We start from the raw sequence: 14,508 nt of genomic DNA, 5'->3' as shown, positions 1-14,508 counted from the left end.
TGAACATTTTATCCTGCATTTCTGTTAAAATAATCACGGTGACTTGGGAGACTAGTGTGACCTTAAGTAAGTCTCTGTGGTCCCTATTTGACAATATTTGGCAGGGGATAGGGTGTCATTTCATTCCCTACATCAGGTCTTTTTAACCCAGTTTTGAAAAGCATCCATTCGCCTACTAGAATCAGGATATTTTGAATAATTTATTGAATGCAAGAACAAAGCTGGCTTGGCAAGCTTTCTTGGGGAAGGAATTCTAGAGAGGGTACTACTGCCTGTCTTGGATAAAGAAGGGGTGCTGCTTCATTGTAAATGAAAACAATAATCCTTTGTTCCTCTGCTTTGTGTTCTTCAGAGTCCCCATATTTTTAGAAGATGTCTTCAGGCAAACAAATATACCTCCCCATCACCAGGAGTATTTCTTTGAGGGTTACTCCTATGAACTGGAGCCTAACCTGCAAGCGCATCGTTTCCCCAAAACCACTGAAACCTGTCCTCTTATCATGCTGAGCACAGAACTTCGGGATCCAGTGATGCTGAGATACAGAGATCGTGAGTTTGTGTAGTTTTGCATGCACTTAATGTCTTTGCCTGCCTTGAGCAGTTGCTTACTATGACTCTGCATTCATAGCTAGGTCTATACTCATTTTTGTGGTTGTTGTTTAGGCGTTTAGTCATGTCCGACTTTTGTGACCCCATGGACCAGAGCACGCCAGGCACTTCTGTCTTCCACTGCCTCCCGCAGTTTGGTCAGACTCATGTTTGTAGTTTTGAGAACACTGTCCAACCATCTCGTCCTCTGTCATCCCCTTCTCCTTGTGCCCTCCATCTTTCCCAACATCAGGGTCTTTTCCAGGGAGTCTTCTCTTCTCATGAGGTGGCCAAAGTATTGGAGCCTCAGCTTCACGATCTGTCCTTCCAGTGAGCACTCAGGGCTGATTTCCTTCAGAATGGAGAGGTTTGATCTTCTTGCAGTCCATGGGACTCTCAAGAGTCTCCTCCAGCAGCATAATTCAAAAGCATCAATTCTTCGGCGATCAGCCTTCTTTATGGTCCAGCTCTCACTTCCATACATCACTACTGGGAAAACCATAGCTTTAACTATACGGACCTTTGTTGGCAAGGTGATGTCTCTGCTTTTTAAGATGCTGTCTAGGTTTGTCATTGCTTTTCTCAAAGAAGCAGGCGTCTTTTAATTTCATTTACTCCATACAAAATTGATAGAACCCAGGAAGTTCCCTGCTCTGTTGCCGACTGGCGTTCATAATCACCCATATCCATATTTGTGGTTTGCATATTTTGGGCACTAGGTGTCAGTGTAGTTCCACAGCTGCAGAGCCACAGCATTTCTTTCTTAATGGGTGCACATTTTGCCCAACATTCACTATGGATTCTGTTGCAGCAGTGCCTTTTCCTTGATATGGAATGTGGGGAAAGCTTGTGATTTGATTTTTTATTTTGTTTTTGTGTTTCAGCTGCTTTGGAGTTCCCAAAATTCCCCCCAAAAGTTGATGTCGTTGCAGATTGCAGCACAGCAAAGGTATACCTTGCTTACAAGCTTAGGAAGACTAGGGGCAATTTGGAAGGGCTATTCCCTATCTGTTTATTACCCAGACAATACAAGAATTGAGGCTTATGGCTGGCATCCGGGTTCACGTGCTCCGATATCCAGGAATGGCTGGGAAAAGGAGTAGATCAGGCTTCCTCAACCTCGGCCCTCCAGATGTTTTTGGCCTACAACTCCCATGATCCCTAGCTAGCAGGACCAGTGGTCAGGGATGATGGAAATTTCAGTCTCAAAACACCTGAAGGGCTGAGGTTGAGGAAGCCTGGAGAAGATTATTCAACACACCCCTCTTTTTCTATCATCTAAATCGGTGGTCAGAGAGAGATGAACCACACCAGCCTAAGCCCCAGGCGATTCAAGTGATGGAAAGGAAGATAGAAACATTGCCCAAACCATTCCAGCTACTTATCCAGCTGCATCCGTTTTGATTCCGGGAGCTGACTGCCACTTAAAAGGATAAGCAACCTGCTGGATCAAGCCCAAAGTGTCGCTCATAAAATTGTTTGCAACTGTGATAATTAGATGGCAAACAAGGCTGCAACCTTCACCTGAGTCATGTAGCACTTTGTACTTGGAGCTTCCATTGAGTGATAGCCACTGATACGCAGACCTTTCGGAACCATCTAAACTAGACTTCTTTATGCCCCCTCCAACCGTACTGTCTTTGGAACATGTGCATCAGAATGCTTCCTCCCTACAGCTGATTTGCACTATAAAAATATCTCTGCTTCAGACAGTGACTCTTAAGCCTTGATCTCACTTCATTTCTTTGCTGTTATGAAAATGGAGCAAAATATCTCAGATGAGCTGTTGCACTGAAAATGGTTTTGTTTTCGGGGTTGTTGATGTTTTTGCTTTGGCAGCTTCTTTAAACAAAAACATATATTTACATTAATATTAAAATGCTGTGTAATGCAAGGGTGTGGAAATGTGACACCCATCAATTATGTAGCAAAAGGGTTAATGGATATTAAAACTCAAATAGCATGATCCAGATCCCCCTCCCATGATGATGGAAACTGGAGTCCACCCTTTGTTTTAAAGCATAAATATTTCCAGCTCACAAAATCCCCCTTCCCTCATCCTTGCTTCTGCTCTGCTCCACTCTTGACTTCAGGCAGGGAGAGGGAGGGAATTTCCTATAATGGCCAGTCTCTTTCCTATTCATCATTCTCCCTCCATCCCCAGCCACACATTAACTCCTGGTTTCTTGTCGTCTACATCATCTCCCTCTAAGTGATAACTTTCTAGGGTATTTTGGGGGCCCACCCAAATTTTGTGATAGTACATTGTTTTAAACGGTTTTTTAATATTGTGTTTTAATGTTGTAACGCATCCTGGGATCTTCATGTGAAGGGTGATTAATTCTTCAACATCTCTGTGTGATCTGGATCATGTCTTTGTGTATATCTGGGAACTCTGCAAGGTTCCAGCACTGCAGTATACAGGGCAATCATATACACCGTTGCTTTATCCTTTAGGGTGTCCTGACTGCAACTCACCAGACGTTGAGGATATCTCAGTCCTTTCTGCAGTGTCAAGAGCTCATGCTCAGAGGCCTATATTGGGTGAGGTACGTAAAATATCTCCTGCCGGTGTATTGCAAGCGATACAGCAGGGTCTTTTTTGACAGCTGATTAAGGTGCCTTGAGCTTCAGTTCAGATCATTCATTTCCTCCAGCTTTCCCAAACAGCTTACAGCATGCACATTTACGTGGCTGCCCATAGGCCATACACCACTATTGCCTATTATAGCGAGTGAGCAAATGTTCACAACTGCTTGCCTAATTTGGGCCGTGGCAAATGACATGTTTTCACTGACTGTCCCCTTGCTGTTTTTTCCTGTTTCTTTTTCCACTCAAGTCTCTTTTGCTCGGCATTCAAACTTGCCACATGAAGGTGATGAGGACTGTTCTGGCCTGTCCTCTTGCCCTTGTTCCCTGGGGGCAGCTATTCCTGCCTAGACGCAGAGAGCTTTCTACATGTATTGCACAGACGGATGCACATTGAGCATTGGGTACTGCAAACTGTGTAAATGTTAGTTTCAATTCACAAGTGGGCTGCAAGATGGGAAGTGCAATCCTGATCCTTCCCTACTCGGTGACTTTGAACATTTGCGTTAAGGTCCCTGTTATCCTTCTACAGAGCAGTGAGCAATGTAGCGCACAGGTTTTTATTGGTGCTCCTCATTCACAGAAGCATAGAATTGTAGAGATGGAAGGGACCCCGAGGGTCATGTAGTCCAACCCCCTGCAATGCAGTTATTTCAACTAGATCATACATGACAGGTGGCCACACAACCTCTGCTTAAAAGCCTCTGAGGAAGGAGATTCACGCCTTCTGAGGGAGTTTGTTCCATTGTCAAAAATCTCTCATCATTGGAAAGTTCTTCCTGATGTTTGGTCGGAATTTCCTTTCTTGTAACCTGAGCTTCTTTTTACCCACGTTATAAACTTAAAGGGCAACAATAAAGCACTTGGTGCTTTATTAAAACAATATGCATAGACCCAGATGAAAACTTTGAGTAGGAGTTTTATAGATTCAGTGTTTCCAGCATAATGAATGTTATGGGATAACATTTTCATTCCTCTGTGCAAGTTTGCTCCCCCCCCCCAAATAACCAGTTTCCAGCCTAGTCAGTGGAACACCATGAATTTGCTTCATGTTACAGAAATAAACAGGCAGATAGTACAGAAAGTAGGGTGGTGATTATGGCAGGGCAGATATGCCTGTTGACTTTAAAGCTTATAGCTATATAACTCTTCAATATTGGGGGTGAGTGTGTGCAGAATGAAAGGATACAGTGGCTTGAATTGTCACACTTTCCAACATGTCAGGAATTATTTTCTGAATATAGAATGTCAAAATGAGACATGGAGACAATCATGTGGCTAATGTGGGAAGGAGCAGCTGAGCTGAAGGAAACATTAGCTGGTTTAAAGACCAGAAACAATGTCTGTTCCTGGCTACTCCATACATTTTGTGGAGAATCCAGTTAACTAATAAACTCCAAGGCATTCTTAGAACAGTCATTTCTCACATTGTGCACAAAAGGCCTCAAGTTCCATTACAAGAAAGGGTTTATATAAAGAGGCATAGAGTTGTAATCACTCATTATATAATATATTTATCTAACTTAAACAAGGCTGCTTCCAATGCAGTCTATACTCCAGAGCAGCAGTGGCTGGAGTGGGGATGGGACTAGAACTGAGCTGAAATTCCTCAGAAATATAACTCTGTATTCGGCAGCAGGAGTGGAAGGGCGTCACTTTTGTCTTTGAACCAGCTTCAGAAAGGACACAAGTACCTTTGTCCTCACATTCTTCTCCAAGCTCACATTTCCTACAGCCATGTAGAGGGTATGTTTTGGTACTCCCACACTATAGCCTTCCTCTGAGCTTTACAGGAAACTAATAATTGGCTGTAAGGGCCAGACAAAATTGTGTGGAGGTCCTTAGATCATCGGTTGAGACATCCCTGTCCTAGAATATGGCGGCAGGGGAGGGGGGGAGATGTCAAATCAACCTTGCCTTTCCTTCTAAAATGCACTGCAAACAAATCAGTGGTATCTTAGACCCACATACTCCTGACTGCCAGGAGGCCGAGCTATATATTGCAAGAGAGATCCGTGATTGGTTCTCCCATTCCCCACCAATAATTGAACTCTTGTTTTGCAGGCGGCAGCAGCAGGGAAAGGCAGTGTTCAATCCTTGCTTTTGTGCACTGTTTTCCAGATCAGAATCTCTCCCAAAGTTGCCCTTCACTGTGTGAAGTAGGGGGTGGGGAATCCACGCATTTTTGCTGTGGGTGGGGAGTGGACAGCTCACTTCTCTGTTGTCAAGAAAAGATAAGTCTCCATTAAAACAGGGAATAAGTTGAAGATTGTGGAATATGTGTTTTTACAGCATAAACACAAGTCTATGCAAGAGACCTGAGGCCCATATAACCAGAAATTCTGGTGTTGCCTTTTTTTTTTTTGCAGTGAGACCCTGAAATTGGAGTGTCTGCGGATTCTAGAGAAGAAGCAAGGTGTGATGGCAACACTCAGTTGCTTGCAACGAGAAGAGATGAAGGTTCTGCTGCTGTAAGTGTTGCTTTTCAGTGGTAACTGTGATACTGCAGCCAACCTAGAACCCAACATGCATTACACCAGTGGCACCCCCAGGACAGAACCTGGGAGCTGATGCGTGGGGCCCTATTCAGCAAAATTTGAATGAGTTTTCCAGACTCAGCTGGTCAGGCTTACCACATTTTGAAATTAGTGAAGAAAAACACATTGTCATCTATAGAGAGGAGTCCTATAAGAACATTAAATTCAGAGTCTTAAATTACTTAACTGCCCTGCTTCATTGCATAAGAGGTATATTCTGTCCTGCAGAAAAATGCCAGGGTCCGAGGCCCAAGTTCAGGGAAGTGCTTGGATTATCATGGGGTTAATAATCCTTTGGGATTGCAACTGCCTTCTCCCAATATTAGATGGACAATATATCTCTTGTCACGGGTGCAGTGGGCTTTCTGCTTCACATGCGTGTTTTGTATGTGTGCTTTCCATTCCAAGAGGAAAGTGCAGAAAGCCTTCTTCCCTCTCATTCTGCAATATGTTTGTGTGCGTACATATGCATATATATGATCAAAGACATATCTCTTGAGGACAGAAGGTTGGAAGCTGCTTTGTATTCTGGCAAAGTAGTCCTTGTTTATTTTTAAAGGGGAAAATGCCTTGCTTCAGTAAATGGACAAACTGTTAGCTGGGCCAGTTTGCAATATCTGGACAGAAAGTGAGCAGAGCTATGTTCTTTGAGGATTGTTCTTTGAGATAAATCAAAGTTTTTGGTGGGCAAATAAGAGCTTTCCATGAAGCACAAAGTAGTTTTAAAATATGTTGCCTGGTCAACCCAGGAGGGGCGAGATGCTCTAGTCTAAACCAATCAAGTCTCATTATCACTTATCAGTTACCCAGTCTGCCCTTAAAAAAAACAAAAACCCAAACCCCATCTGTCTCATGAATGATGGACAGGGCTGCAAAAATTCAAGTGTCTAGAAGCCCCTGGCACCTAGATTGGGTGAAAGGTCAGATACCTGGTTTCTCTTCCTCCTGTGTGTGTTGCTGTTTGTAGAAGCAGATGGCAGCAAAGAATGGATGGATCAGCATGTTTCGTATCACATGTGTTTCACATGTGTTCATTCATATGTCTGTTCTACCCTATTTTTGTGTAAATTTTCAGTCTCCTGTAAATTAGAAGCCTTCATGAGCACAGGAGGCTCCCTGCTGCAGAGGTTTGCTCTTCAGCTCATGGGGGTCAGGACGGGGGCGGGGTGTATACCAAGGGAAGGCGTGGCATGAAAGCTGGTGGGCCTTGCCAGTACATACAACCCACTCTTCCTCACATGAGTTTCAGAGCATGAAGAAACAGCATACCTGAATAGGTTTGGCCTTTAGTCCGCTTCCTCAGCAAAATACTTTTCCTCACTACTTCAGTTCACAAACTGTAGCCACTGGCTAGGGCAGAGGTAATCAAGATGGTGGCCATGGGCCTAGCCAGGGGGGCAGCTCCCCCTCCCCAATCAAGTAAATAAATAAATAAAAATACCTAAACCAATTGCATCACAGATAACTTGGTTCTGCCTCTCCCTAACATAAAGCCTGCCCCCATAAAATAAATCCTGACTGCGCCCATGTTGGTGCCCTTCCAATACTTCCATCACTGGCCACATTGACTGGGTCTGTTGGGTGCTGGAATACCTTGGCTGCCCTTGGGCTAGAGCAGCCTTTCTCAACCTTGGGTCCCCAGATGTTGTTGAACTACAACTCTCATCATCCCTAGCTAGCAAGACTAGAGCTCAGGGATGATGGGAGTTGTAGTCCAACAACATCTGAGGACCCAAGTTTGAGAAACACTGGGCTAGAGGGACAGCTCAAGTCAAGTGATGATTATTTCCAGGTATGCTTCAGCTCTGTCACCTCACAGTTGAGCTCTGTCTGAATGGAAAGCAGCAGAAGGCAGCAGCAGAAGACCAGAATCGTTCCAAGTCAACTATCCTCTCGCTATTAACTCTCCATTCTCCATCTCACCAGCTCTTATGTTTGCAGCCTTGGGGAAAGATTTCTTCACAGAGCAGCCTAAAGCAGGGGTCAGCAAACTTTTTCAGCAGGGGACTGGTCTACTGTTCCTCAGACCTTGTGGGGGGTCGGACTATATTTTGTGGAAAAAATGAACCAATTCCTATGCCCCACAAATAACCCAGAGATGCATTCTAAATAAAAGCACACATTCTACTCAATGTAAAAACACGCTGATTCTCGGACCATCCACGGGCTGGATTTAGAAGGTAATTGGGCTGGATCCGGCCCCCGGGCCTTAGTTTGCCTACCCATGGCCTAGAGGCTTCTCCAGATATCTCAGGGAACTTGGAGCAGTACTTCGCCAGATCCAGAGGGCTTGTGCTGATTCCCTAGCAGCCAGCTGCACTCAGCTTGAGACAATTTGTTTGGGATCAAGTGTTACTTGCTATCTAAATGGTTGCCTTATCACATCCTCACTGTGAAGCTGCCCTGGGGAAAAAGATATCTAGGGTTGTTGTTTTCTGGAATGCCTCCCATTTGCCCATTGGTGCCATATACTACTGAACCGGGAATGTGGAAAATCACCATCTGGAGGAGCTAGGAGATCAAATTTTTCCACAGCAGGAAGCTCTTAGTGCGTATTAAGTGCATCAAGATTTGCTGCTGTTTACAGCCAGGTTGTGCTAACAGACAATTAAGGTCAGAGAAAAAGGATATAATTTGGGTGAAAGGGGACAATAAGTAGCCTCTTCTTCTTGGGGGGTTACCAGCAATAACAGAGGCAACTGCACTTTATGAACATTTGTCCCCTGTTTCATGGGAGCTTAGAGTAGTGGCCGAGTCTGGCTGAGATTTCTTATGTTCTGTATTACAGAGTACAGCAAAAATAGTGGAGCCAGAGGGATGAAGTCAGAGAGCAGCACTGCAATTTTGAGCTTTGTGCAAGTAGGGGAAAGGAGACTGACTGCTTATTAAAATTTTAAAAAGCAACGATGTAGGAGGATGAACATGTTTGCAAGCCCATAATTACCCAATGCCATCATCTGCCAGGAAATGGTCCAATAAATGCACAACCTTCACTTCTCCAGTTGACACCTTGGCCTCTCTTCCATGGGTCTCAGCTCTGCTTTCCCACCTCATTCCCTGGGTCTTCTCATTTCCAAATGCAGCTGCCTCTTTGTCCCACTTGTGTCCCTGTGTTGTTGTTGTTGTTTCTCTCTCTCTCTACTCTCCATCTCAGATTCCTAAGCTTTGGTATTTCTTTCCCTGCAGCTTGTACGTAGCTCCAAATTCCTTTCCCCTTTTCTTTCTGGGAAACTGTGGTTTTACATCACCACCACACACAGACACCAGCTAAGAAAGCCACTGCATTTTAAGTGCTGCTGTATGTGGACTGTTACTGCATGAGAGTTTCCTGTGATGCAGTGGGTGGCGAACAACACTTCTCTTCCCCACTCCCACCATGTCATTTTGAAAACTTTTTGCAACAGTTCTTCTTTGTATTTATGGAAATTTCTTGGGTAAATTGAATATTTTTTTCTGTTTTAGTTACTTTGCAGTTATAGAGATTAATAAGCCCCTCTGAAGACTGAGTTGCACTTCCTGGTGCAAATGGACTTCTCTGCAACCCTTCCCCTCTGCAGGGAGGTGGAACCAACTCGGATGGTCTGCCCCCACCACTTAATGGATCCAAATGGTTTCCAGAGAGTGGTAGGGGATGCCTTATCCCATGTGATGGCCTTTCAGCTGATTCCCTGGTGGCCCGCTGGAATGCAGAGTTAACCAGGGCTATCGACTGTCTGGCTCCGAAGCGCCCTCTCTGATTGCATGGAGCCCGGACAGCCCCGTGGTTTTCTTCGGAGCTGAGGGCGATGAAACAATTGCTGAGACGGCTAGATCGTCGGTGGCAGAAAACTCACTCCAAATCTGACCGGACACAGGTTAGAGCTCAACGTCGAGCCTACCAAGTGGCGATAGCGACGGCGAAGAAGACTTTCTTCACCGCCTCTATTGCATCTGCAGAAAATAGTAGTAGGAGACTCTTTCAGGTGGTTCGCAATTTAACGGAACCACCTTTACCACCGGGGCCTTGTAAAGACCCCAAGATCTCCTGCAACGATTTTGCAAAGTTTTTTGCAGATAAAATCACTCATATTCGGAAGGAGCTAGACACCACCGTGGGAGCAGGGCTGGGGCGGGAGAGTGCTAGAGCCCTGTCTGGTCAAGTTGCATGGAATCAATTTCAATCCGTTACCCCTGAGGATGTGAACAGGCTGCTTGGACGCGTGAAACCAACCACCTGTCTCCTTGATCCTTGCCCATCCTGGTTAATAAAAGCAAGCTGGGAAGGGCTGGGCGATGGGCTCTGCGGGGTGGTGAATTCTTCCCTCTGTGAGGGAACATTCCCAGACCCGCTGAAAGAGGCAGTCATTAAACCGCTTCTTTAAACCGGCCAGTATGGCCAATTATCGCCCAGTCTCAAATCTTCCATTCTTGGGCAAGGTGGTTGAGCGTGTGGTTGCTGAACAACTCCAGGCACGCCTGGAGGATGCAGACTATTTGGATCCCTTCCAGTCGGGATTCAGGCCTCATCATGGGACTGGAACTGCCTTGGTCGCGCTGGTTGATGATCTCCGGCGAGCTAGGGACAAAGGTGAGAGTTGTTTCCTGGTTCTGCTGGATCTCTCAGCGGCCTTTGATACAATCGGCCATAACATCCTTCTGGACCGTCTAGAGGGGCTGGTAGCTGGGGGCACTGTTATACAGTGGTTTCGCTCCTTCCTCCTGGGCCATGTTCAGAAAGTGGGGGGGGGGATGAGTGTTCAGACCCCTGGGCCCTCACTTGTGGGGTGCCTCAGGGTTCCGTCCTCTCCCCCCATGCTTTTTAACATCTATATGAAGCCGCTGGGAGAGATCATCAGGGGGTTTGGACTGGGTGTCCATCAATATGCAGATGATACCCAGCTCTACCTCTCTTTCAAATCAGAACCAGTGAAGGCGGTGAAGGTCCTGTGTGAGTGCCTGGAGGTGGTTGGAGGATGGATGGCGGCTAATGGATTGAAGTTGAATCCTGACAAGACAGAAGTACTGTTTTTGGGGGACAGGAGGCGGGCTGGTGTGGAGCACTCCCTGGTCCTGAATAGGGTAACTGTGCCCCTGAAGGACCAGGTGCACAGCCTGGAAGTCATTTTGGACTCACAGCTGTCCATGGAGGCGCAGGTCAATTCTGTATCCAGGGCAGCTGTCTACCAACTCCACCTGGTACGCAGGCTGAGACCCTACCTGCCCGCGGACTGTCTCACCAGAGTGGTGCATGCTCTAGTTATCTCCCGCTTGGACTACTGCAATGCACTCTACGTGGGGCTACCTTTGAAGGTGACTCGGAAACTACAACTAATCCAGAATGCGGCAGCTAGACTGGTGACTGGGGGCGGCCACCGAGACCACATAACATTGGTCTTGAAAGACCTACATTGGCTCCCAGTACGTTTCCGAGCACAATTCAAAGTGCTGGTGTTGACCTTTAAAGCCCTAAACGGCCTCGGCCCAGTATACCTGAAGGAGCGTCTCCACCCCCATCGTTCTGCCCGGACGCTGAGGTCCAGTGCCGAGGGCCTTCTGGCGGTTCCCTCATTGCGAGAAGCGAAGCTACAGGGAACCAGGCAGAGGACCTTCTCGGTAGTGGCGCCCGCCCTGTGGAACGCCCTCCCATCAGATGTCAAAGTGATAAATAACTACCTGACATTCAGAAGACATCTTAAGGCAGCCCTGTTCAGGGAAGTTTTTAATCTGTGATATTTTAGTGTATTTTTGGTTTCTATGGAAGCTGCCCAGAGTGGCTGGGGAAACCCAGCCAGATGGGTGGGGTACAAATAATAAATTATTATTATTATTATTATTATTATTATTATTATTATTATTAGAAACTGTTCCTCTTTTTTTTATCCCATTCACCATAATAGGTACGAGACTATTGTTGGGGTTGGCGAGATTCCAGAGATTAAAGGCCTGGTGGAACTGAAAACAAGACTTCAATCTGTGAGTTATTCCCATGACCACCTGTTAATAGCAACTTAGACAGCTGAGAGTTCTGTGTGGCAACTTCTCTTGTATGCAAAAGGTCTGATCTAAGCCAGAGCTACTTGGGAAAAGAAGTAGCTGTGTAATGATTGATTAACACAAATGGGTTAAGGGAATAGAGCGGGTGGTCTTCTTTTTGATTGATGGTTATACATATATACATGTTGTACATACATGCTTAGCGTTGCTGTGAGACCTATGATAAAGTTGGATTGTATCAAATGACTTTATACAAGTATCTATAATAATATATGCCTAATGCATGTGTGTGAGCAAGAAATGGTGGGTTTTTGTGTGTGTGTGTGTGTGTGTGTGTGTGTGTGAGAGAGAGAGAGAGAGAGAGAGAGAGAGAGAGAGAGAGAAAGAAAGAAAGGTAAGTTTTTGATGGGTATCAATGCAAGATCATAGATGCTCTGTAGTGAAACATTCTGGTCTTCCCTTTTGTCTTTTCTGGCTCAGGTTGAAGAAATTTCTAAATGTTTCCAAAGCATCTCTGATCACCAGTCAGTTGTGCAATGCATTCTGTCTGATGTGGGAAAGAAAAGGAGTCAAATAAAAGAAGTCAGAAGGTTGGTAGAATAGTATTTTCAGTGTTAAAGGCTGCAAGGCACTTACACAGGAGTGAGCACAGTGGGGCTTAATTCTGAGTAGACATACATAAGCTTGAATTGCAAGACTTAGTATAAGAGTAATGGTTGCTTAAATATCCACATCCTAAAAATCTAGAGGGTTTTGGTGATATCAAACTATTCATTATCAATATAGTACAGAGGTTGATTTCTTAAAAGTGATTTCCTGAGCCTGGTCCAATAAGGGCCTATGTCTCTGATATAACCCCATTCCAGTGGTTGCAAGAGGAGGAATATAATTTTCCTAGGGAACAGGATATTGTTGCCTTTGTGATAACTCCACAATAGATGTAGGAAGGGTCCTCTTCTAACCAGGGTCTTGTAGATGGATACCTGTTCTATGTGTTTTCAAATAGCCCAAAAAATACTTGTTTGTTTGTTCATTTCAAATTTCTCGTCTGAGGCTCATGGGGTGGTTTATAATATAAAAACACAAAAATATGTAACATAATAGCAAATGAAAACAATAACACTCTCCCTGGGGAGTGGAAAGACTCCATTTTATTTATTTAAAATAGTTAAATGTCACTTTTCTACCAAAAAGGCATTCAAAGTAGTTTTTTAAAAAAAGGAACACTAGAACAACAAACCTGAAGTTCATTAGTTCGGTATCAATGTTTAAAAAGAACTAAACCCACCAATAAGCAGCAGATAAAAACCGTATCCCTTGTATAGCCTTTCTTACCTCATCTATGCCAGTCTAATCAGTTCAGGTGGTATTGCTTATACAGTAATATGCTTTGGTTATTGGCATTCACAAGGAATTCTCTTACTGGACTGTCACCTTTCTAAGCTTCCTTACCAAGCCATATTATTAATGCTGACCAGCAAATGGCTTTGTGACACTGACTATGATGAGCACACCATAAAAATAAGTGACAATGTAAACATAGCTTTGATTAAACTTCAGCCACTGGGGAAGCAAACAGCAGGTTTCCAAGTGCAATCTATTTTGCCTCTTCTGTCTGGAGAAGCTCAGCCAGGCTCTGTCTTCGTTGATACCTTAAACATGTCTCAAGAGATCCTATGTTCAAGCTTCGGGTAATAATAGTCTTGAGACCAGGGCCAAAAACACCCCTCGGTCTGAATATGCATAATCCTCCAGCAGTAAATAGCACATTCTCAGTGAATGGAGCAGTGCCTGATACCCCGCCTCCCAGAAAAAGCAGCTACAATGAGAATGAGTTGTGGAATCATGTTGATGAGATGCGAGGGGCAGTACTGATATGCAACCCAGGGAAGGAATGATGCCCTAGGATGCTTTAGGCAGCAGTTTGAACCTGGCAGGAAAACCTTCACCAGCATGTAAGTTTAGAAATGAACACCTCCCTACACCTGTGAACAGGTGAGCTTGACTAGTGGATAGCATGCAATCTCTGTACATAATTGAGACTACCAAAAATGAGTTATTGAAGTTGTGATGCAGCCATATTGGCAGCTAGAGAAGTATTATATGGCCTATCAGCTGAAGCATCATTTGGAGAGATATCATATGGATAGGGTGTGGTCAGGGAACAGGGCAATATAATAGAGGTAAAAAGTGAGAAGCCCTTGGTGGAAAACTATCTTGCGCTGGGGAGGAGGAGGATGCCTGGCCATGACTTCAGACCTTCTGCTGAAGCTCTTCTCAAAGTGCCTTCCTCAGCTGGTGTGCTATGTTACAAAAACAGAAGACTTCTTTGGTGCTGGTGCCCCAGTAATGGAACACGCTTTGTATATTTTCAGTTGCTGCCATGATATTGTAAATGTTATGGTATTATTATTTTAGTTTTCTTTGTTATTGACCACCCTAGAAACTGTTGGATGAAGGGTGGCTTGCAAATATTTTAAGTGCATGCAGCCTGGTGAGTAACTGGGCTCGCATTTCGAAGTCCTTTGCTATGCTGCTGCTGGAGAGAGGTGAGGCTTGTAATCAGGGAAATCTCCATGACAAGTGTCACAGGAAGGAAAGGAGCATCACTTGTTTTAGTGTCAGTTCTTGGATGTGTTCATTCCTTTCAGCTGACCGTCTCATTACTTGTCAGCCATGCACGGCTTGTACTGATCTCATGCTTGCCTATGCAACAATTGTGTGCAATACTGGCTTATATGTGGGTGATGCATTTCATGTTGGTGCATAAGACACAGTTCATTATAGCTTCGTTTCTCACTTCCAACTTCGTGCCAAAATG

The 14,508-nt window shown here is 44.8% G+C and overlaps 1 protein-coding gene across 3 annotated transcripts in view; it reads left to right on the top strand.

Moving 5' to 3' along the window:
- The window catches only part of IKBKE (inhibitor of nuclear factor kappa B kinase subunit epsilon), a 55,283-nt gene that overhangs the window by 13,909 nt on the left and 26,866 nt on the right, over window positions 1–14,508 (top strand). For all 3 annotated transcript variants that reach the window (XM_081865222.1, XM_081865221.1, XM_081865220.1), the window contains exons 9-14: window positions 353–549; window positions 1,473–1,537; window positions 3,046–3,137; window positions 5,547–5,648; window positions 11,591–11,666; window positions 12,168–12,277. In XM_081865222.1, coding sequence (XP_081721348.1) covers window positions 353–549; window positions 1,473–1,537; window positions 3,046–3,137; window positions 5,547–5,648; window positions 11,591–11,666; window positions 12,168–12,277 — 642 coding nt within the window. The remainder of the gene's footprint in view (window positions 1–352; window positions 550–1,472; window positions 1,538–3,045; window positions 3,138–5,546; window positions 5,649–11,590; window positions 11,667–12,167; window positions 12,278–14,508) is intronic.

This window comes from Podarcis erhardii (assembly GCF_964252035.2).
Source record: "Podarcis erhardii genome assembly, chromosome: 6".
Lineage (NCBI taxonomy): Eukaryota > Metazoa > Chordata > Lepidosauria > Squamata > Lacertidae > Podarcis > Podarcis erhardii.
This window is presented reverse-complemented; position numbering and strand designations above follow the sequence as displayed.